The following is a 23,042-nucleotide window of genomic DNA, read 5'->3' as shown; positions in this document are numbered from 1 at the left end:
AACATTTTGACCAAGTTATTCAATTATTGCATTTACCTGATCTGGAGGCTGGATATGTTTGAAGCACTGAAATACATGAGTTCCTTGACCAGAAACAAGGGAAGGATGCAGAGAATGTTCAGATAGGCTTGTGGCAATTAATGCAATCAAACTGCCCATGGAAATAACTTCTTTTATCACATCTTTCAGAACTAGATATAGAAGACATTGTTTCATGAGTAATAAAAGATTATAAATTTCATACATTTATTAATGCTGAGTATTTTTACAGTACTGGAAATATAACACCGACTACTACACTAACTTTTCTGTAATGTATTATAGAACTGTTATCATCTAAACAAATGTATTTATTTTTCAAGGCACAGTCTACTCCAACAAGGAAACACTGTCAGAAATGCTTTGCATAGGACTAAACTTGTATAGTTATTGATGATGTCTACCCTGTGATATTAAAGATTATTTTCCTCTATTGTGAATTCTGCTGCTGTATCTGGAATGAATAAAATGCAGAAAGCTACAATCCCAACTCTGCAGTGTAGTCAGGAAAAAGTTGAAATAATAATATAATTTAGATAGTTTATTGTATGACTTATCACAATACTAAGGTGTTAAACTGTGTTTTGTGCCAAGCCATTGTACTAAGAGTTAAGGATAAATAGCAGTTTTGAATTACTTAGATCTCTAGATGTCACGTACAAAAATAAAGCATATAAATAAGGCAGATCATTTATGCTAACTTTTAAAACTGCGTATCAAGGTAGCGTGCATAAAACAAAAATGAAGCATTAAGACATTGAAATTGTACATACAAGTACTCATTTTGTAATTTAGGTGTACATTTTTGAAAATTTAATCTCAGTGTGAATTCCAGAAACCACAAAAGGAATTTAATTAAAAAAGTTGCAATCTCCATTTGAAACTGCTTAGAAAATTGAAGATCTGTTATAGCTTAAATCCTACAAAAAGGGCAGAATTTAACACAGTTAAAATAATAAAATACATTGATGCTGATTATTTCATATTATGTTATTTCAGTCTCCTGTACTGAAAACATTTATGTGGAGAGATTTTAATGTTGGCTACACTTTAGAGAAAAAGATCGTATGGAGGATGCATTGTCCAGTTCTTCACTTAAAGGCTATGGTTTGTAAAAATTAAAAAAAAAAAAAAAACCCCGATGACCCGCACACAATGAAGTGTGTAGATAAGAAGTAGATAAAAAAGGTACACATTCAGTTAAAAGAAATGCTACTTATGCATAAAAAAGGAGTACTTGTGCTCACGAAAGCTCATGCTCAAATAAATTGGTTAGTCTCTAAGGTGCCACAAGTACTCCTTTTCTTTTTGCGAATACAGACTAACACGGCTGTTCCTCTGATACTTATGCATAATAATCTATATTAATAATGGTTCAAAATTCATCTGGAACTTGTAAACTATGGCAGTTTACAACACAGAATGATCCAGAAGCAGGGGTGATGAAAACAGAACTGTCCAGGCAACTGTCATTCAGGTACAAGAAATTCTAAATTACAATACATTTTTATCCAGACGCATAAGAAGCAACAGGAAAAAAATACCCAGAAGCTGTTAGCATAGCATTACCATATGCAAGTCTATAGCTCTGAACTGCTTCAGGGCTGTTCTCATGCTCTGGTGTAGAAGGAACTCCAACAATGTGATCAAGATCATCCATCAGAAGAATGGATGGCTGTCTCCATGCTGCCTCTAGAAAAACTTCCTCCACTTTTTTTCGTATGTTTTCTAATCTTTTTCCTAAAACAAAAATACAATCTTAGTAACAAAACACAGCATGAAAAAAATTCAAACTTTGACTTTGATTTATTTCTTTGTGCTGGCAATGCAAAGAGCCTTAAAATGACTCTAAATGGGCAGCTAAAGATTCTCCTTTAAGATTCTTCAGCTGGCTATGCCAGTTCTATACGAACGCTCGCCTCCTCCCTTGGAATAGGGATCACACCGGGGGCAGAAGGGGGAATGGCCAGACACAGCCATTCAGCACAACAGGATCTTTAGTTTATACAACATCAGAGTAAACTAGAACAGTTTCAGAACTATATAAAGCCCAGGATTACAAGGAAAGGATAGTCAGTGGAAAAGTGGTAAAAAGCCATATTTGCCCTCCTACCCCTTATGATGCACCAAAGTCCTTCTGAACTCACAATAGAACCTGAATGTTGGTCAACAGAGACAACTAGCACAATTTGGTACATACAATAATTAGAAATTGTCAATACTACTGTAGTTCAGCAAGCACTGATAATTTAATAATACCTTCAGAAGAATGGTAGGTTTTATAATTCACCATCACCTGGTTTCAAAAATGCCCAATGAAACTATATATAAAGAATATTTATTTTAAATGTTTTCTTTTTTAAAAAGTTATTTTTATCAGATGGACAAAGTCATTTACATTAGATCTATAAAATTCGTAAAAATATTAAAATTTCTAGGCCAAACTTGAAATTAGAAACTAAAGGCTATGCTATACAATGTGAAATTTGTAAATTCCTTAACATACAAAAAATAATTAGTTCTCACTAATTTGATATACTTTCACCTGTTCCATGAGAAAGAGTATAAATATAATTATACTCAACTACTTTTGTTCTAGCCAGCACAGAGAAAAACTATATAGTCCAACTTTCTTTCTGTCTTTCTTTCTTAGTAATGGGGACTAACCATTGAGGTTGTGGTTGAACTCTGGGAAGGAGATGTTGCTTACCCTGTACAGTAGCTGGAGTTCTTCAAGATGTGTCTCTCTATGGGCTGCGCATGTGCCTTCACTCGGAAATTTTTGGCAGCAGTTTCCATTCAGTTCATTTATGTGCCATAGTTAGCCTTGTGTCCCATACCAAGGGTATATGCAGGTGCAACAGATGAACCGCCTTCAGTTCCTTCTCCATTGCAAAGTCCCACAGAGATAAAATACTATGTAGCAGAGGGGATGGAGGGTGAATAGTGGAGCGTCCATAGGGACACACATCTCCAAGAACTTCCAGCTACTGTCGAGGGTAAGCAATCTCTCCTTCTTCAAGTAGCATCCCTATGGCTGCTCCACTTAAGGGATAGCTCAGTGGTTTGAGCATTGGCCTGCTAAACCCAGGGTTGTGGGTTCAATCCTTGAGGGGGCCATTTAGGGATCAAAAATTGGGGATTGGTCCTGCTTTGAGCAGGGGGTTGGACTAGGTAACCTCCTGAGGTCCCTTCCAACCCTATGATTCTATGACTCCTGAGCAGTGCCCCCTGAAGGAGATGGGAGCTTCAGAACTCAATCTGGAACTGTTTCCAGAACTGCAGAACTAAAGGCAGCATCTGCCTGAGAAGCATTCACTAGGGTACAACAGTCTGGAGGTGTGGATCGAAGTTCATGTAGCAGCTCTGCAGATTTCTGTTATAGGGTAATCTTTTAGCAGGACAAAGGATGTGGACTGAGATCTGGTAAAATGGGCTATGATCATGAGTAAGGCTGCGAGTTTGTCACGGAGGTCACGGATTCCGTGACTTTCCCTGACCTCCGTAGCGACTGGTGTGCCTGGATCAGGGACAGCCGAGGCAGCCCCTGCGCAAGGTGCAATGGCCGCTGCTGCAGTTTGGGCCCCGTGGTTCCAGTCTCGGGAACCGCAGCCAGTGGAAGCTGCGGGGGTGGTACCTGCAAGCAGAGGCAGCGCGCAGAGCTGCCTGACCACGCCTCTGCCTAGCAGCTGAGTGAGGGGTATGTCGCCACTTCCGGGGAGCCCCCCAGGTAAGCGCCGCCCAGAATCCACCTCACCTCGTCCTGTGCCCCAATCCCCTGCCCCCTCCCACACCCAAACTCTGCTGCTGCTGGGGGGAGGGGAGGTGCAGAGCCAGGCAGGGAGCCTACCGTCCCTGCCAACCCCTCCTCCCAGCACCAGTGGGGGTTTCGGGTCACTGCCTGCCCCCTCCCAGCACCAGCAGGGGTCCTGGGCCGCACGCTGCTGCCCGCGCCCCACCCCCCCAGCACCAACATGGGTCCCAGGCCTCAGGCTGCCACTGCCCCTGCCAGCACCTGGGCCACCCTCCTCCAGCACCTGTGGGGGCTCCGGGCAGCTAAAATCATGGACAGGTCACGGCTGTGAATTTTTTTTTTAACCGCCCGTGACTTGTCCGTGATTTTTACTAAAAATACTCGTGACTAAAACATAGCCTTAATCTTGAATAGGCATGGCATGTTAGTGACTTCTTAGCATGAGAAAATACAAGTGGAAACCCAGTTAGAAAGTCTCTCGGTAGACACTGGTGTACCTTAAGTTCTATCTGCAAGAGATACAAATAGCTTCAGAAGTTCAAAAAGGTTTAGTCCTGTCCAAATAGCATGCCATTACCTTCCCCCACCCCCGCTCTCCTGCTGGTAATAGCTCATCTTAAGTGTTCACTCTCGTTACAGTGTGTATGGTAACACCCATTGTTTCATGTTCTCTATGTATATAAATCTCCCCACTGTATTTTCCACTGAATGCATCCGATGAAGTGAGCTGTAGCTCACAAAAGCTTATGCTCTAATAAATTTGATAGTCTCTAAGGTGCCACAAGTACTCCTTTTATTACCTTCCTAATATTCCAAAGCATGGAGGGCAGCATCCTCCCCAGTTTGATAGGGTTTAGGATAAAATATGGGGAGTTGAATAGTCCGATTTATATGAAAGTCTGAACTGACTTTAGGTAGGAACTGTAGATGTAGCCAGAGGGACACATCATCTTTGAAGAAAACAGTACAGGAGGGTCAGCCATCAAAGCCCCTAGCTCACAAAGGCATTTTCCTAGAAAGGTGTAAAAGCATACAGGTAGCTGTTGGTTTAAAGGGAGGTTTTGTCAAATTGAGAACTAGGTTCAAGATCCGGGTTGGGGTGGGCTCCCTGACATGTGGGAAAAGGTTTGATAACTATTTGATAAATCCAGAAGTTCCGAGGTGAGAAAACACACAGGACTTTTCTACAGGCGAATGAAACATTGTAGTGGCTGCCAGACGGACTTCAGTGGCGCTCAATGAGAGACTTCCCTTTCTTCGGTGTACTCTAAAGTATTCTAAAACTTCCGAGATGGGAGACAGTTGTTGCTGTGTGCACCCATAGTAAAATCTTTTTCATTTCTGAAGGTAAGTTTTCCTGGTGGATTCCTTTCTATTGTTGAGCAGGACCTCTTGCACCTCCCCAGAACAGGAGAGCTCTACCTCTGACAACCCATCCAGGTAGCAGGCTTTGAGTCAGAATTTTGAGATAGGGGTGAAGAATGTTCCCCCTGTCCCACAATAGAAGGCTGGGCATCAGTGGTAGATTGATAGCCATTTGAGAGGAGGGGTGAAAGATATAAGGGAACCATACTTATCTTGGCCAGGTTGGTGCAATCAAAATGCCTGTGGCTCTGTCCTGTCTGATTTTGTTCAGGTCCCTGAGGATTAGCAGCGCTGGAAGACAGACATACAGAAGATTCTTCGACCAGAAGAGGAGAAAGTCATCCCACAAAGAATGATGACCCAGACCTCCCCTTGAGCAGAAGTTCATGAATCTTCAGCTGGCAACAATGGCAAAGAGATCTATCACTGGAAAATCCCAGGTGAGAGAAATATCTTTCTGAGTATGGATTTGTCGAGTTCCCACTTGTGATCCCATGTGAAATGTCTACTAAGGTCATTGAGTATAGAATGTTGATGTGAACGGTGGACTCCTGTGTGGTCCACCTTCTCTGTACTGTGTGATCCTGTAGGTGAACTCCCTATATGAAGGGGAACATGTCCAAAACAATTGTAACGGCAAGAAGACAATGTTTGAAAGGAACCCCTGAACACATCTTGTCTGGATTCTTCCACCAATTAAGGAAGACTAACCCACTTTGAGGGGCAGAGCTAAACTTGTTCACACAATCCCTGTTGGGGATATCGACTGACCTGAGCCAGGATTGGAAGCAGTGCAGGTGCAAGCAGGCATATAAAGTGACGAAGGTGAACACTGCCATGACCTGAGGCACTGACTTGAGGACTTAGTTGAACTCATGCAAATTAGCTGTGTCAGGGTGAGGAATCTGTCCCTTGGTAGACAGGCTCTAGATGCTGTAGCATCAGAGTGACTCCAATAACCTCTATCTGCTGTACTGGTAGGAAGAAGGACTTTGTGCTGCTGAGCTGAAGACCAAGCCTTGCAAATAGAGAGATGGCATTAAAACTCAGGTTTGAACTTTTTCCTGTTCTGTTGGAAATAAACTTCTCCCACGAACAGTAGAAATGGAAGAGACAACCCCCAAAAGGTGGGAGGATAGACTGGGTAGGATGGTGTGGCATCTAGTCCAGATTGTGGGAATGTTCATGGTCCTCAACCAGTGCATCAGAAGGAAAGTTTCACAGATGACGTTTGTTGCGTCAACAGGGCAGTACTCGTGTAGGGTGTTCCTTTCTGCCATCTGGGTCCCTTCTCAGGTAGCTCAGGTACTCAGGTGGTAGGTGGAAAACTGGGATAGGTGGTACCCTTGATTCGGCTGGGACCTACTGAACCTCCTTTTGTTTGTAGGTGCACATATCCAACACGTCAAATGTTGCTCTAGAATACTTCAAGGAATGTACGGACTCATCTGTGGTCTCGCTGAATACTTTGAGGCCATTAAAAGGGAGGTCCTTTACAGTGTCTTGGAAACCTGAGGATTGCAGCCACCATGGCTGTGGAGATGGAATGAGCTGCCATGTCCGTTGCATCAAAAGAAGCCTGTAAAGTCATCTTGGCCAAGCGATAGCGCTCATTAATGATAGCCTGAAATTGCTGCCTGTGTTTCTGGGGAGATGCTCTCTAAAAGACTTCATATAGATTTCACAGAGTTTATGTGATTATATTTTGGGAGTATCACCTGATTATCCACGTTTCTAAACTGCAGGGTGGCAGACGAATAACTCTTGTTAACAAATGCATCTAAATGCTTTTGGTCCTTGTTATCTAGAGTAGCCTTTGAAATGGTGTGCCTGTTCTGTTCATTGATTGCATCTGCAATTAGGGAGTTAGGGGTGGGTGAGAAAATACAAATTCTGAGCCCCTAGCCAGGGCATGGTATTTTTTAATTCACCCTCTTAGCTGTTGGGATGGCAGTGGCAAGAGTTTGCCCCATTGTTTTGGCAATTCCAACAGCATCGCAAGCACAGGCAGGGCCACCTGTGATAAAGATGGTGTATGTAGAATGTCCCATAATTTAAGCTAGGTTTCTTGGACTTCTTCTACTGGAATTCAGAGCACATCTGTCACTCCCTTCATCCAGTCCTGGAACTGTTTGAAGTCATCCGTGTTAGATGGAGGAGGCATAACTGCTTCACATGGAGAGAATGATAAAATATCTGTCTGAGGAGTAGCCTCCTCCTCATCCCTCCTTTCTTGCTCCTCAAATGTTTCCTCCTGCAGAAGGAATTGCTAAGGAGGGATAGATGGAAGTAGGGAACACGGTCTCTGATGTTCTGCATGAGTGTCAGGTGCCTTAGAAAATTGCTGGTGATATAATGCCCAAAGGTTCCAGGATGGCCACAGAAGTGATCCATAAAGAAATGGGGGAGTTATCCAGGACTGGTCATACCAGGGAGGGTGTTGAATCAGCTGACATCATGAAGGCAGTGCAATGTCCCTATACTGAACATCTTCAGGAGAATCAGTTTGGGTAAATAGACATGAAAGCTCTGAGCTGATATTTGAGAGTCTGAAGAGCTCTCGTCTACATAGTGTGATGGCAGAGCAGATGACAGTGGAGTGATGATCTGCTTGTCTGGCCATGTGGGTACTGGGGAATCATACGGTACTGGTGAAAGGTGGGGTATCAAAGATAATGCAGGCTGTGGTACTTGGAGTCTAAACGAGCTCACCAGAGGAGTCTCAGGCTCATCTGAGACAAATTAAATGCCTAGAGAATCTGAACTCTTGCGATACTGGGTGGGCTGGGCTACAGACTTGGTAAGCTCCAGATGTAGAAGACTGAAGCACCTATGTTGGCTGAACCGTTGGTCAAGATACTGATGCACAGTTGGTGCAGGTGGTTTCAGCTTCTTAGGTGAAAGATCTTTAGCTCTAGTACTCTGCTCATGCTTCAACAGTACATTGAGCACTGGGACAAGACTTAAGACAAGCTGAGACTTAAACAAGCTCAAGCTCGATCTGGAAGCCTCAGTACCAGGACTGCTTGAAGCCTCCACAGAAACCTTTGAAAGGCACAACGTTTGCGGTATAATAGGTCTTTTAGAGGAGCATTCTCTCTGAGAAGATTTCACAGATCTCCTAGACAGAGTCTTCTCTGCATCTGTAACAGATCTCTCTCTCTCAAAGCTCTGGAGGGTGAGTGAGCTGCAGATGATAAGAGAGGGTTATGGTCATTTGGAGCACGCTGGAAATTGTGGGTCTCCAGGGCAGGGTCGGAAGCCAGGCAGAGGGAGAACTCCACCATTAGAAAATAGAGTTTTATTTCCCTTTACCTCCTAGAGCGGCTTTTGAAAGTCATGTAGCTCTTGCACTTAGTGGGCATGTGTGTATGCCAAGCAGTGCATACAGCGTAAAGGACTCCCAGCAAGTGAGACAACATTTGAAGCATGGAGACTCCAGCATACCCCAAAAGACAAAATAGGCTTCATTAAACTACAAAAGAATAAAAATGAACTAGAAACTAGTTAAAAGGCAGAATTGTAAATGAACGCTACTGGACGCACTGTCTCAGGTGAGTGGTCAAAAGGGAACACAGGGCGGTTCATCTCTTGCAGCCTATATGCCTTTGGCTGAATGGACACTACTGATGAAAATCTCAGATTGAAGGTGGATGCACACATCAAGTGGAGCACCCACAGGGACACTACGTGAAGAAGCACAAAAAATTAGAAAAGCGTACATTTTGAATAAGCTTAAATGATGTAACTAGCAGAATGCAATGAATTTATAAAAGGTGCTTACTGCCAGGTACCAAAATGCATTACAAAAACAATACAAAACATTTTAAAGAAAAGCCATGCAGCCCAAATAAATAGCTAGATCAAAGTTTTATAATACTGTAGATAACTTGAACATAATAAAATGATAAGTCCTGAATGCTTCCCTATCATTATAACAAATATTTGAGTGAAAAAATATGATCATAGTCATACCTCTTAAAGCCTTACAGTCAATTACTTCCACATGAGCATCCAATCTATCAAAGGCTTCTTTGCAGATGGCCTTCGCTAATGTTGACTTTCCACTTCCCTACAAAATAAATGTTGGGTAGTCTTCTAAAACAACATCCAGAGTAACAGAAACTACTTCTTTCTCTTTTTCTGTGGACTATTCCTCATGAAACACAGATGCTAAATAGACGGCGGGTGGCATACAGGGTGATTTTCATTCCTTGTAAGTAGTAGTACCTAGTACAGGCCCAGTTCTGAAATCACTGGTAAAATTCTCACAGATTTCAATGGGTTCAGGATTTGCCATTAGACATGGAAATTATAACAGGAGAATCACTGAGAGTCAAATGTATGAAGTGATATCATGCTAGTGTTTAAGAAAAAAAATTATTATTTTTTTCTGAATTCAAATAATTTGAAAATAAATGTTAAATAATGTTGAGACATAAATGTCTACACATATTTGAAGGGTAAAAACACAGTGTGGAATAATCTTCCAAGGTAAATGATGGAAGCTCCAGCGTTAGGGGCATTTAAAACTTAGAAGGTATAAAACACTAAAATATAACGAGGAAATGATGCTGCAATGACAGGGGAGGTGGATTAGTTAATCAACAGCTCTTTTTCAACTCTATTCTCTGATTCCTTGTAGCAGAAAAGAAACAGGTTTACAATGCCTGTTTGGAGTATTAAAATTAAGGTAGTGCGAGAAAACTATTTTGGCATACAGGTAAAGAGTTGTAGAAAGGCACCTTTGCTCCTGTGAGCAGGACAGCTCCACTGCGCAGTCCCACAGCTATGGTAACTAGCTTTTGAGATAAAGGGCGTCCCAAGAGGCTGTGGGTTATGTGCTCAAAGGAGGATGTTCCTAGTTTACCCACTCCTCTGCAAAGTAAGGCAAAACAAATAAAACATTAGACAAGCTACGGCAGTCTCAGTACACTCAATCTAGGTAATAATAACTACCTGCATTTAGAATAGCATGCTTTCCATACATACTGAAAAACCCCAAGCGCTTCAGATGTTCAAGAAAATCTATGGCCCCCTTCAATTAGAACTCCTACACTACACAAGTGGCATAAAGGGGCACAGCTAGCCCTTGCAAAATATCCCCATCACATGTGGTTTTCCAACCAGTCAAGAACCACTGTAAAAGCTCTTCACCAGCCGCCTTCCCTATTCTGGCATAGAGGATGTGTCCAAGCATAGGAGATGTGTTCAAGGGTGTGGTCAGGAGAGGGTATAGCCAGAGCACACTACACTTTGGCTATTATACATTGGTGTAATAGCCTATAGAAAGCTATTACAAGCTGGCATAACTCAGAGCAGCCTGGGGACAACGAAGGTCCTTGACCTGGGCCAGAATTAGGGAAATACAAAATTGGCTTAAAGCTACCTTTATTCACCTCCTTTCCTAAACTGTTAACCACTTTTAACCTGACAGCACGCCTTTAAGATCCACAAACAAGCTAGCAGTTTTAGATTTCAACTTAAAGAAAATACATACTAAAAACAAAAAAGAAACATCTAGCAGTATAGTACCCCTTAACACTAGTGAGGCCCTGGTTTGGTACAGATTGAGGGAAGAGTGTCACCTAGTGAGTTATCAACACCGCTTCTGGGAGTACATAGCATGGCAAGGCATCTCCTTCCAGAGGCTTTTAAATTTTTCACTCTGCTTTATTTTTCAGTATTGGGTAGCCCCAAGTAATTCTCGTAAACCAAACAAAATCCAAAATTCATAACACAAAAAGAAATACCTTTCCCCGCCCCTCTCTTGTGTGTTGTCTTATTACGCTGGCTTCTGGATGCCAGTCCTTCCACAAACAGCAGCTAATTAGGTTGTTTCCCTTATAGGGAGGCGAATATAGCCTTCCACCCAGAAGAAGCCTTTTATCCCTGCTGCAGCTTGTTTCTCATCCCTTCTTCCTCTCTCACCAGAAGTGGGGTTTTTAAAAGGTCACCAGCAGCCCTTAATTGGACTCAGGTGTGTCTACTTAGTCTGTAGTAACCTCTTTTCAGGAAAAGGGCCTTCACCTTTCTAGGGCTGATATACCTGCTTTCCACCACTCTCCTATAATTGTCAGGTCTGACTTTGTTAAAGTAGGTTGTCCTTCAAGGCATCTCATCCAAGGATCCGATCCTGCAAACACTTTAGAACGTACATCACTCCAGTTGTGTAAGTAATCCCACTGACTACAATAAGGCTACTCACAAGAGCAAAATAAAGGTGTAAATAAGTAAGTGATTACATGATCAGGTCCCAAGTATTGTGTCAGCCTGACCCAGTCCAAAGAGATGTCTAGTTACATTTTTCACAGAATTTTTAACAGCTAGCTAGTTTAGTTTTCCAGAAGCTGTGCATTTTCTAACATATCTGTCTCTTTTTCTTCTTCCCATATTTGACATTGTCAAAATATCTCACCCTAAACTGTTCAGTTTGTGGAAAGGAAGGATCTGGTCAGTATCATGTATAGTAGACTGTGTGTTGTCATCATCAGCCTTTGTAGGCATAGGATGTATAAGAACCTATAAAGAAAAAGAAAAAAAGTCAATATTTTAAAAATCAAATACACATTTACAAAAGAAAAGTACAAAACTGATTTGCAGCTTTTTGTAATTTGTTTGAAGAAAACATTGACTAAATGTTTTGATGAAGCTGTACTTGTATGAAAGACTCACATATTGATAAAATGGTGTAGATGAAAGCTTCATTCAAACTAGCTAAAGAGGGTAATTATCTCCCAATTATCAATCTAATTCTTCATGTAATATATAAGGCCCATTTGGATACTAGTGCTAACATGTCTACAACATGACTAATCTTGGACATAGTCTTCTGATAATGATGTGGTTCTGTGGCAGCAGTAATAAGGATAAACTTCTATTTTACTTTTAGTGAACAACTTTGCAGAGCAACAGGACAGTTTTCTTCACTGCTTCTGTCACACAACTGATCAATATAAAAAAATTAGCTCATTACCAGCAACAATAGTGGGGTATGCTAACACTGGAGACTCAGATCTCAACTCAACAAGCAGTTTAGGAAAGGGAATGCTTCCCCTAAAAGAAGAGGCTGTGGGGGGTTACGGGGAAAGGGAGAGACGCAGGACACGGAAGCAGTTTGAGAGCAAGAGCACGGCATGAACTGGGACAGGTGTGGATAGAAAGCAGCCCTCACATTTGATTGAATAAGCCATTAACACCTCCCCACTTCACATGTTCCAGACAGTACAGTGGCTTGGGTATCAAAGGTCGGGGGGGGGAAGGTGAAATAGGTATTTAAGGCAATTAAATATGAAGAGTAGAATTTTCAAAATTGCTCAGTGTTGGCCTAATTCTGCTCCCATTGAATTTAGTGGGAGTTCGACCATTGACTACAGAATTCAGGGACATTGCTACAGAATTTAGGTCCAAAATACTATGGACTATGTGGAGTCTTAGCAAAGCCTCATTCTATAAGGCAGGGATCGGCAACCTTTGGCACGTGGCCCGCCAGGGTAAGCCCCCGGGTGGGCCGGGCTGGTTTGTTTACCTGCTGCGTCCGCAGGTTCGGCTGGTGGCAGCTCCCTCTGGCTGCAGTTCACCGTTCGAGGCCAATGTGGGCTGCAGGAAGAGACACGGGACGAGGGATGAGCTGGCTGCGGCTTCCCGCAGCCCCCATTGGCCTGAAGCAGCAATCCGCAGCCAGTGGGAGCCGCGATCGGCCAAACCTGAGGACATGGAAGGTAAACAAACCAGCCTGGCCTGCCAGGTGGCTTACCCTGGCGGGCCACATGCCAAACGTTGCCAATCCCTGCTATAAGGTAACACACGAGATGTGCATATATGGTGATGAACACAGGCCCTACAATGTTAAATTACTCAATAATTGAAACACACACATGATATACGGTTAATTATATTTTTCACCAAATGTAACAGAATTTAAGTTACTTGATACCTGATACTATGTGATATTTACTTGTATATTTGTCTTCTGCAGCAAATTGGGACCCAACATAAAAATATTCTCCGATTTATTTTCTTCAGTGTGAGAAGGATGTACCACACTAAGGACAAACTCTTCCATTCCTGTAGAAACACACTGAACAACTATCAAGATTTCAAATTAACTCTATTTTTCTTCAGCACAAGATGAACCCAGTAATATTTTATTTTTAAATAAATGTAATCTAAAATGAATTAATTAAACTAAGATCACTGTTAAAGATTGACTTACATCTACAATTTAAATGGAAGGAAGCATCTTTTATGGCCCTCAGTATACAAACACCATTTTTAAAAAGAAATCTTGGCTACGGAGACTTCATAATACAGAGAGAATACAGACATAGTTTTTCTTACCTTCTTTAACAACTAGTTGTATATGATGTGTGTCTGTCATTATCCAGGGAAGATCAACAGTAGTGGTATCCTCCAACCATAAACTAAAAGCAGATTTTATGTCATCTTCACTTATGTCTTTATGCTAAACAGGAAAAAGGGGGGGGGGGGAGGAAGGGTGACTTTATTAAGGCTGTTCCCTTCCAAATGATAACACTTCAGTATAGATGGTATTTGTTCCTAATGGTAGCTCACAGGTGGAAAAAGTTCTAATGGCATTGTTCATTCATAACCCTAAGTCCTGTCACATCCCCAGTTTCCAACAACCTATTTTTGTTGGGTACACATATGACTCCCGTTACCATAATGTCGGAAAACGTCACAATCGCTAACATATTTATCCTCACAACATACCTGGGAGGGAGGGAAGTTCTATTACCTCATTTCACAGATGGGGAACTGAGGTACAGAGAGATTAAATATCTTGCCCAAGGTCACACAGGAAGTCTGTGGCAGAGCAAGGAATCGAAACTGGGCCTCTTCAATGCCATGCTAGCCCCTTAACTACTGGAGCATCCTTCCTCTAGGAGATCAACAGAGATCTCTTTGGGAAGGGAGGAAGCACTGTTCAGAAAGGAAAAAGAGGATCCCTACCATATTATTCACCCAATTTTCTACTTTTCTCTTTGCTTCCTTTGGGAACTAAAATCACTTGAGCTGAAGTAGAAAAGAAAGAAAGGAAGAACTCCATATTAAATTTATATAAGATCACATAAAATTACTTTATATTTCTTTAGTTTACTGCCTTCAAGATATTTATTTTACACCTCGGTACAAAAACCTCAGGTTTAATTTCTACTTAGTTCAACCATGCACCCTGCAATCAACTATTTACAGAAAAAAGCAGTATTTATTAAACTGATAGATTTCAACCATGGTATATTTTAAAATATAGTAAAAAAGCAAAGCAAAATTCAGTCCATTTGTGGATAAAGAACACCAGATGCATATGAAAACTCTGTGCCTATTATAGATTAGTACTACATGTTTTGTGGAGCAACTAAAGTGCAAAATGACCACACAAGTGTCACAGCAAAAAAACCCAACATATTGCACATAATGAACTAACCCAGTGAAGACACATTTGCTTTGTTGCAGAGCAGCAATGGGTGGACAGTGAGAGTTGACATTAAATAGTTTTTTGTTGGCATAGATTTGCAATGAGAACAATGGGTGTGGTTCAGTTGAGGGAGGATAGAGGGGTTCAAATATTTACTTCACTACTAAATTTCCAGCAAAGGAAAAAAGCAAAGATAATTCAGAGTAAAACTTAAATCACCAAATTAAAATGTATTAATATGCCTTAACTATCTTATTTAGAAACTCTCCCCAAGTATTACCTGCTAGAGGAGCATAAGAGCTACTTCTGAAAGGAGACTTAGGAATGAAGTTCCAGCCTCAGCACTGGGTTTCTTTGCCTTTGTAGGTTTAAAGCTGGACTATACAGATTCACACCAGCTGAGGATCTGGTCCAATATTTCTTCTGTAAATCACTTTTATTTTGTAATGGCAGTCTTATCTATGTGGGACCTTGTCAAGGAGAAAATCTTGCTTGTGTCCTAAGCTGAAGTGGGAACCATACTGTTCTTGCTATGTAATGCTTTCTAATGCAGTATTATGAAATTAGGTACAACAATATTCACAATATAATTTTGGGACTTGGTCCTGTAAACCCTTACCAACATATGTGAGTAGCTTTTAACTTCTTATGCCTCACAGACATATAGGTTTGCAGGATTTGCCCCTTATACTATATAGCAATATTTTATGAAAACTGTGTCAGAACACACTTTACAGAGTAAATGTTTTTATTTATAACACACACACACACACACAGCCTACACCAGGTGGCTCAGGGTCCTGCACATAATGAGTAATATTTAATTACATTATGAACATGGAAAATACCAATGTGTTAAACAGAAGGAAAGAGAAATTATGAAGGAAAAGCAAAGGAGAAGAGAGATGTTTTCACATATGATTTGAAAACGTATGGAGACTTGATGAAGTGACCACTGCGACATACTACTGGTCTAGTGGTTAAAGGAGACTAAGAGTCCGAACTTATAGGCTCTATTCCTCAAACACTGTATGACCTTGGGCAAATCACTTTAATTTCATAAAATAGAAAATCTGTATTCAATACACTGTAGAATGAGTACTGTAATACCTCCCAAACACAAAAGGGTGCTGTGAGGTTTAATTACTTGACATTTATAATCCTTTGATGAAAGGTGATTCAAAAGTATGAAGTAATATTACTGTACAAAGTTTCATTTACATAGGTGGTACAAGTGTTTCACTGATTTAGATATTACTTTAAATCATAACATTGTATTTATTGGAGGGGAAATTGCATTGGAATAATGTGTATTTTAAATATTAGTCTAATGTGATTTGAAGCTCCCAAATTATCACCTGACAAATAAAAAACAAAACAAGACTGGTAAACCTTAACCAGAGCAACACTATCACTGCTTAAACGTATGCAAAATGACAATGATACTAAGAACGCCAACTCACTAAATTCCTTTTGGGTTGCAATCTAAGAGATGCTGGAATTTTAGGGACTGAATCCACTGACTTAATTCTGACCGTTGCATGCATTTCTATATGTATTCTCTTTCTCAGGCCATCTGGAATCTGAAATATATACATTTAAAACAAAAAGTAAAGAGAAAAGATGGTCACACAGCAGAAATTGGTTACAATATCCCACAATATCAATATCCATTGAAGTGTATCCATCAATAAAAGCATTTCCATTACATTTGATCATCAGCCTGACTTGACTAGTTGTAATTTGCAACAGAATTTAAGGGGAAACCATTCTATTTCCAGTTGTACTCAAATCCTCTTCACACAATCTCCTCTTAATTGCCTCTTTTATTCTTTGTGGAAATAGTTGTTAAAACTTGTTGACCAGGGCTCTGAAATTCTTAGCTGCATTTTTATTTATTTATTTATTTATTTAGCAGTGTGTATGTATTCTGAGATCCAGCTGGAGATTCCTATTAAGGTTTTCAGTGGTTTAACTGTGAATTTATTTTTATTAATATTAAATAATTTATTTTAAACAAACTTTTTTTTTAAAAGAAAAGGAGTTTCTTTAATTAAAAGTTTTAAAAAATTACTAAAATTATACATCAACTGCACAATGCTATGATATGTAATACTACCACTTCTTAGTTTGTTGAAGGCTGGCGGCCAGAGCACACCAGAGAGGCATGAGTATGTGATGTAATCACATTCCTTGTTATATGTAATATGTATGTACACACAGATAGTTTCAGATTCTCTGGAATACTATAGCTACAAGCAGACTGTTAAGGCACTCAATATAAATAAGTCACAAATTCCAGAAAATCTTTAAAAAGATGCTGGAGAACTTCCTCATTTTTGCTGTAGAACTGCCACAGAGCTGTGGAGACCCAGCCTACGTTGTACATTTCAGAGGGCTACTGCTGGGTTTGAGTAGTCCAGAACAGGACAAATTAGCAAAGAACAGCTACACTTGATATTATCTATTTTATTTTAGTCTACCTTACTTAAAATATTGATGTTTACAAAATCTACTCTATACAATTTTACACTAATCAAGCAACCCCAAAGTTATCTTATTAAAAACCCAAAAGCAACTGTATTCAGACTAACCCAAACTCTTCCAACATGCATGGCTTCCACACTGCTGTCATATTTTATGACACTCTCTAGGTCTTCAAATCCATTCCATACTATCCGCACGACAGACATTTCACTGGATTCTTGACTGATATTAGAGCCATACTGGTTTCTGTCTTCTGTGCTGGACATTTGCTTTTGCTTCTCAAATGGTAGATTCTGCTTTGCTTCTCGATGGCGCTGTCTTGGGGAGCGAAGCTTACTGATCTTCCCATAAGACACTTTAATATTGGGATCTAGATCAACAAACTCCAGATTCCATGGAAAAACATGAACAGTATTTTTCTGAAATGCCTTTGTGGCTGATGTGCTCTGTACACTAGGAGGCTGGGACTGACATACTCTGAAAATAGAGTCCATATGAATCAAGTTTAATAGCTCATCTTTGAATGCACTCATTTCACTCATACCACAGGAAATCTGTTTCTGCTCAGGAGAGCGAGAGAAAATGCTCCCGATAAAATTCCATACGTTTGGCAGGACATTTGAGCCAAATGTCTCTTTTGCATCTGGCTTACACTGTTCAAGGACACCTGGATTTAAATGAGGTTCTTTGGCCAAAGGTTCCTTTATTATTTCTCCTTGATCCATGTTACTTTTAATAAATCTTTCATGTAAAGAGTCACTTTTTGAGGAAGGCAGATTGGTGGTGTTTTCTTCAAGCTGGCGTGTTTTTGGACATACAAAAAGCTGTGTGCGAGGTTCTAGTCTCCCATAAGAAGCAGGTGGCTTTAGTGTACCTGCAATTAAACAAAAATCATCAGTACATTTATCCACCCTTGTTAAAGGCTCTCTGTAGCATTGTATGAAATGCTTCCATCACCACTTACCAATTCGAATGTAAATATGAGTATTCTGCTCAACCCACACTGGGAAGATGGCTTTTGGAAATACTATTCGAATCTGGTCAAGAAGATGTCTTTCAAGAGAGGAAGCATGCAGCTCCTAAAGATAATTTTGCATAATTAGAAATCAAATACTTCACATTACATTTTGCATTTGTTTTAAGATACAAACTGTATATCCCTATATAAAATCAAATTTGAATTATATACATGTAATGTACAGGAAACAGTGCCTTGAGGAGAAATGGAACAGGTTGGGGGCAGGGGAATGCTGATCGTGAGTAACAAAAGTATGAGAGCAATTTAAATGTTTTTATTACCAGTATTTCCCAATCATCTGCAGAGAGGGGTTCCACTTCTACTTGCTGACAGGATAAGGCTTGGGAGCATGGCTCAAGGAATATCTGGCAGACAATAACACTTTTAAAAAAAATGTTTAGCCTCTGATAGTTACAAAAAGAAAAAAGTTAAATCTTTAAGTAATTTGAAAGAATTAAGTCTGTTTCACTGTACACTTTGGATGATTAAAATTACTTGCCTTTTAAATTACACTAGCTATACCACTTAACACAGCATGAAGCTTCAATATGTTACTCCTGAGGGAATTCTGCACCAAAAAATTAAAAATTCAGCGCCAAAAAAAAAATTCTGCACATTTTTTTGTCAATAAATAACTGTGGAAGCTTCACTGGGGAGCACAGGCCACTGCTGTACAAAGTGGGACATCACCCTGCAGCCCTCCCTCCCCACAGGACAGGGACTCGGTGGTAAGGCTGCACCCAGACCCTGACACAATGCAAGGGCCAGGCCTACCCCAGAAACACCCGAAATCCCTGCCCCTCTGTGCCAGGCACACCAGGTGTGGGCAGGCAGGCTCAGCCAACCAAGATCCAAGTGTGGAGGGATCCAGGTGAGGGGTGAGAGGGTTCTGTGTGAGGCAATCTGGGTATGGGCAGCTCAGTGGAGGAGATGGATGCATAGGGGCTTGTTGCGGGGTTCTGGGTGCAAGGGCAATGAAATTCTGCAGGGGAGCCGGATGAAGGTGGTTGGGGCTTGGCAGATGGGGTATGGGTGAGTGGGTCTGGGGCTTGACAGGAGGGTCTGAGTGTGGGAGGGCTCTTCGGGGTGGTCCAGGTGCAGGGGAGGGCTCATCAGGTTGGGGGAATCAATGGTCCTGCTTAATGGGGGAGCCCCTGCTGCTGAGGGGACACCGCATTCCGGGCTCCTGCTTCCCCCCCGTCCCTATCCCCTTTCCTCTCCCCACTACCCTGTGCATCTATCCTCCTCCTCTCACTCCCACATCCCCCTCCCTTATCCTACCCCCCTTCTTTCCCCATTGCTTCTTCCTCCCAACCCAGCACAAAACCCTCATTTCCCCCACCCCACCCCTCTTGCCCTGCCCCACCACAGACACTCACACTAGTACAGAAAACAGGAAGGCTCCCAGCACAGAGAATGGGGAGCATGACTGGCACTAGGACCCAGAAGGCAGCATCCAGCTGCAGAGTCAGCAGCTGGAACTGAACCCTCCTTCAGCCAGGAAGCTCTGCACTCCCAGAAGTGGCAGCACCCCTGCCCAGCGTCCCCAGTCCTCTCCCGCCCCCTGTGGTTGCTGGCCCTTACCCTAGGCTAGCGCCCTCAGCCCCCTGGGCCCCAGAGCACCAGGCAGCATGGCCCCAACCTCCCCAGGCTGTGCCACTGGGCCCAACCCCTGGTTGGCATGCCTCAGCCGCACCGGGAGGATTGGTGGCGCCACAAGGCTCCGGGGGTGCACTGTGACCCCCCAGCCTGCCTGCCCCAGCGAACAGCAGACAGGCTGAGGTCTGGGGGTGGAGCATGGGCGGGGGATCTCAGGCTGTTTGGGAAGGCAACACCTTCCTGTGCCTACGATACCCACTGCCCATGCTGGAAAACACGAGGATACGTGACCACTTTTGCGGCTTCCCTTTGCTTCCCCATCATTTTCTGCTGGAAAGCTAAGAAATCTGTGGAGGGACTTGAATTACATGCCTGCACAGTGTTGCAGAATTTCCCCAGGAGTAAAATATAGTACGTGATTTCTTTTGTGCCATGTTTAGACTATAGACCCCCGCATTCCCCTATAATCAACACAGCAGGTACAAAGTGAAAAGAAGTAGCAACATCAATAAAAGTATTAGTTGATTAAATATCAATCAAGTTTCAAAGCATACCAAGAACACAGCAATCACCATAGAGGTTACAGAAGTATTTTTAAAAACCTAACTAAAACCAAACAAAAACAGAGCACAGTTTCTAAATACATGTTTCTGAAATTTTGAATTAGCCTAAAAATATAGTGGAATTTGGAAAGCTCAAAAGTATAAATAACTGTATACAGTTATATAAGGCAGAAGCAGTTATCCACTTGTAAGGAAAAATTACAGTTTTATGAGTGGGCTCACAGAAGTATCACTTCCACAGCACAACTTTCAGGAATTGGTCATCTCATTGGTATGAGCTGATCATCAGGAAGAATGCTGGGACCTGATGTAGCTCAGGGAGAAGCAGATTGCTTCAGAGAAGCCAGTCAGTACAGAAGAAAATAAAGGGTGATTTTTACCAAAAGTTCCATTTGTCAAAGAGTAGCACTTTTCAAGATACTGGCATCTTAACATTTTTTTCTTTAAATAACGTTCTCTTAAAATGAGGCAATTTCTAATCCTCTGTCCTCTGTGCAACTGCAGCGTCAACTGCAGAGTCAAATCAGTTTTTCCAAAAGAAGCAATTGGCTTTAAACCCTGAAGGATCCTAAAGTTTCAATGTATGCAATACAAATAAGAAATATCCTTTCCCTTCCATACAACAGTAAATAAAAGGGAATATTTTTCATGGAATACTATTACTGCAGATAAACACATGCTTCCTGAAGGCAAAGGGATAGTGGGGCCATCTATTTTAATTTGTTCCTTTGATAGGACAGAAGACTTTATTTAATGGCATCTTTTTTGGTGAATTTTTTGCTAGGATCTGAAGGTTGCTCATAAGGATTTTCTTCTGTGAGCTAGTAATTTCCAGATTTTAAAAGGATAACTGGGAGGATTTATTTATTTAGCATTTATGTATCTTAAATAAACATAAATGTGTAAAAATCTGGCCACGACTACAGCTAGGGGGGCAACAGTACCCTAATCTAGTTATAACTCATCAGAAGAGCCAATATCATTATCTTGTGAACAGTAGGAAAATTGCAGATTTTCACAATATTCTATGGGCTACTTTTCTTAACTATTGTATCTAGAGTCAGGATAAAACAATTCCAGTTGAGATTAAAATAACCACTTTACCAGCTATACAATGTCATAGAAATGTTCCAGTTACTTCTGCTGTTGACCCAACAAGATATTTTATAGTCCAGTGGCCAGATAACCATTAGCTTTCCAGTAATGATTTTCAAAAAGCAAACAAGTGGAGGTGCCACACTGCCTGGTCAAAAATGTTTCCTGCTGTGCCTTCTTTCTATAAATAAAGTTTTGGGTAAGGGATAGCTCAGTTGTTTGAGTATTGGCCTGCTAAACCCAGAGTTGTGAGTTCAATCCTTGAGGGGGCCATTTAGGGATCTGGGGCAAAAATTGGGGATTGGTCCTGCTTGAGCAGTGGGTTGAACTAGATGACCTCCTGAGGTCCCTTCCAACCCTGATATTCTATGATCATATCTGAAATATACTTAGAATAGCTGTGTGTGAAGTAATACTTTTCTGCCCATGTTAATTTAATTTTCCACCTGCCATAACCAAAACATTGTGTTGTTGAAAAGATTAACAGTCACATGATGGACAAAACTCTGGTCGTGTACTGTCTCCTGGGCACCTGCCCAACTTCTTTTTGTAACAGGAATCACAAGAAGAACTATGGGATCTGGTCTAAACAGTGAGAAAAGGCAGATCCTTTTACAGCAAATCTGCAACATGTGTGCAAGGAGAAATGAGTCGAAGTCTCAGTGCAGAAAGAACGTCATATGAGTTAGGAATAAGAGCATAAATATAAACAAAATGATAAGAACTGAAGAAAAAACAAACAATTACCATGAGAAAATTCCAAACTTGTTTTATTTCTTTTAAAAATACTTTCCCTTTAAATTAACATTTCACTACACACTCAGACTACAATCCTGCAAAGACCTACCCACATACTAAACTGTATACCCTATAAGTAGATCTATTGATTTCAGTGGGTAAATTTTTGCAGGACTGGGGCTTAAGACCCCATTCCTGCAATTTATTTCATCTGAGTGGACACCTCTTACCACATACAGCCCCAGGGAAGACAGTGGGGATCTGCCTGTCTGCATGGAACACGTTGCATGATTGGAGCCTAAATTGTAAAGCATTATTCCTTCAGATTTTTTTTTTTTTTAAAGTGCATTCCAAACCTGCTCTCCTTCTGTAATGCCAAGTTTCTCTGCTAGGTGTCTGTTAATTTCAGCAATATTTTCACCATGGTGACCACAATGTCTGATTTCCATCCAACTCAAGAATATAGGCTGGTGACCCCAGGAGACTTTCACAGCCTGACCCTGTTGATTTCAGAGAACAGAAAAACATTAATATCAAACAATTGAAATTAAATTATCCTCATTCTGACTAACAATATAGACAAAATCTTCCGAATACAAAATGAACAGAAATGTGTAATTTGTTTCTGGATTTGTCATGTCCTATTTTAATGAATAATGTAGGATCTTAGCACTAGTAATACAGAAATACACTGTAATACATTGAATCATTGCAAATCTGAATAGGGCTCTCTGTGCAGGTGCAAGAGTCTCCCTATATATATCAGATTTGATTACTGGGGCCTTGCTTTGATACATAATAGGAACATCAAGTAATGAAGGTAGAAAAAAAAGAGGTTTATATGCACAAAAGGTTATGAACCTGTTTGGTACTCCAATATATGCACCTTGTCAGTTCTCCTTTAAAGGTTAATTTTAGGATGACCATATTTCCCTATGCTGAATA

At 41.1% G+C, this 23,042-nt stretch overlaps 1 protein-coding gene across 2 annotated transcripts in view; it reads right to left on the bottom strand.

Moving 5' to 3' along the window:
• The window catches only part of PEX1 (peroxisomal biogenesis factor 1), a 51,648-nt gene that overhangs the window by 24,189 nt on the left and 4,417 nt on the right, over positions 1–23,042 (bottom strand). The window contains exons 2-13 of one of the 2 annotated variants that reach the window (XM_048838136.2): positions 22,454–22,597; positions 18,384–18,467; positions 18,049–18,163; positions 17,192–17,958; positions 16,061–16,180; positions 13,499–13,622; positions 13,116–13,246; positions 11,577–11,680; positions 9,904–10,036; positions 9,134–9,230; positions 1,609–1,779; positions 37–191 (exon numbers count right to left, since the gene is read on the bottom strand). In XM_048838136.2, coding sequence (XP_048694093.2) covers positions 37–191; positions 1,609–1,779; positions 9,134–9,230; positions 9,904–10,036; positions 11,577–11,680; positions 13,116–13,246; positions 13,499–13,622; positions 16,061–16,180; positions 17,192–17,958; positions 18,049–18,163; positions 18,384–18,467; positions 22,454–22,597 — 2,145 coding nt within the window. The remainder of the gene's footprint in view (positions 1–36; positions 192–1,608; positions 1,780–9,133; positions 9,231–9,903; positions 10,037–11,576; positions 11,681–13,115; positions 13,247–13,498; positions 13,623–16,060; positions 16,181–17,191; positions 17,959–18,048; positions 18,164–18,383; positions 18,468–22,453; positions 22,598–23,042) is intronic. The other variant, XM_048838137.2, reaches the window with a different exon arrangement.

Source organism: Caretta caretta, chromosome 2, assembly GCF_965140235.1.
Source record: "Caretta caretta isolate rCarCar2 chromosome 2, rCarCar1.hap1, whole genome shotgun sequence".
In the NCBI taxonomy this organism is placed as follows: Eukaryota; Metazoa; Chordata; order Testudines; family Cheloniidae; genus Caretta; species Caretta caretta.
This window is presented reverse-complemented; position numbering and strand designations above follow the sequence as displayed.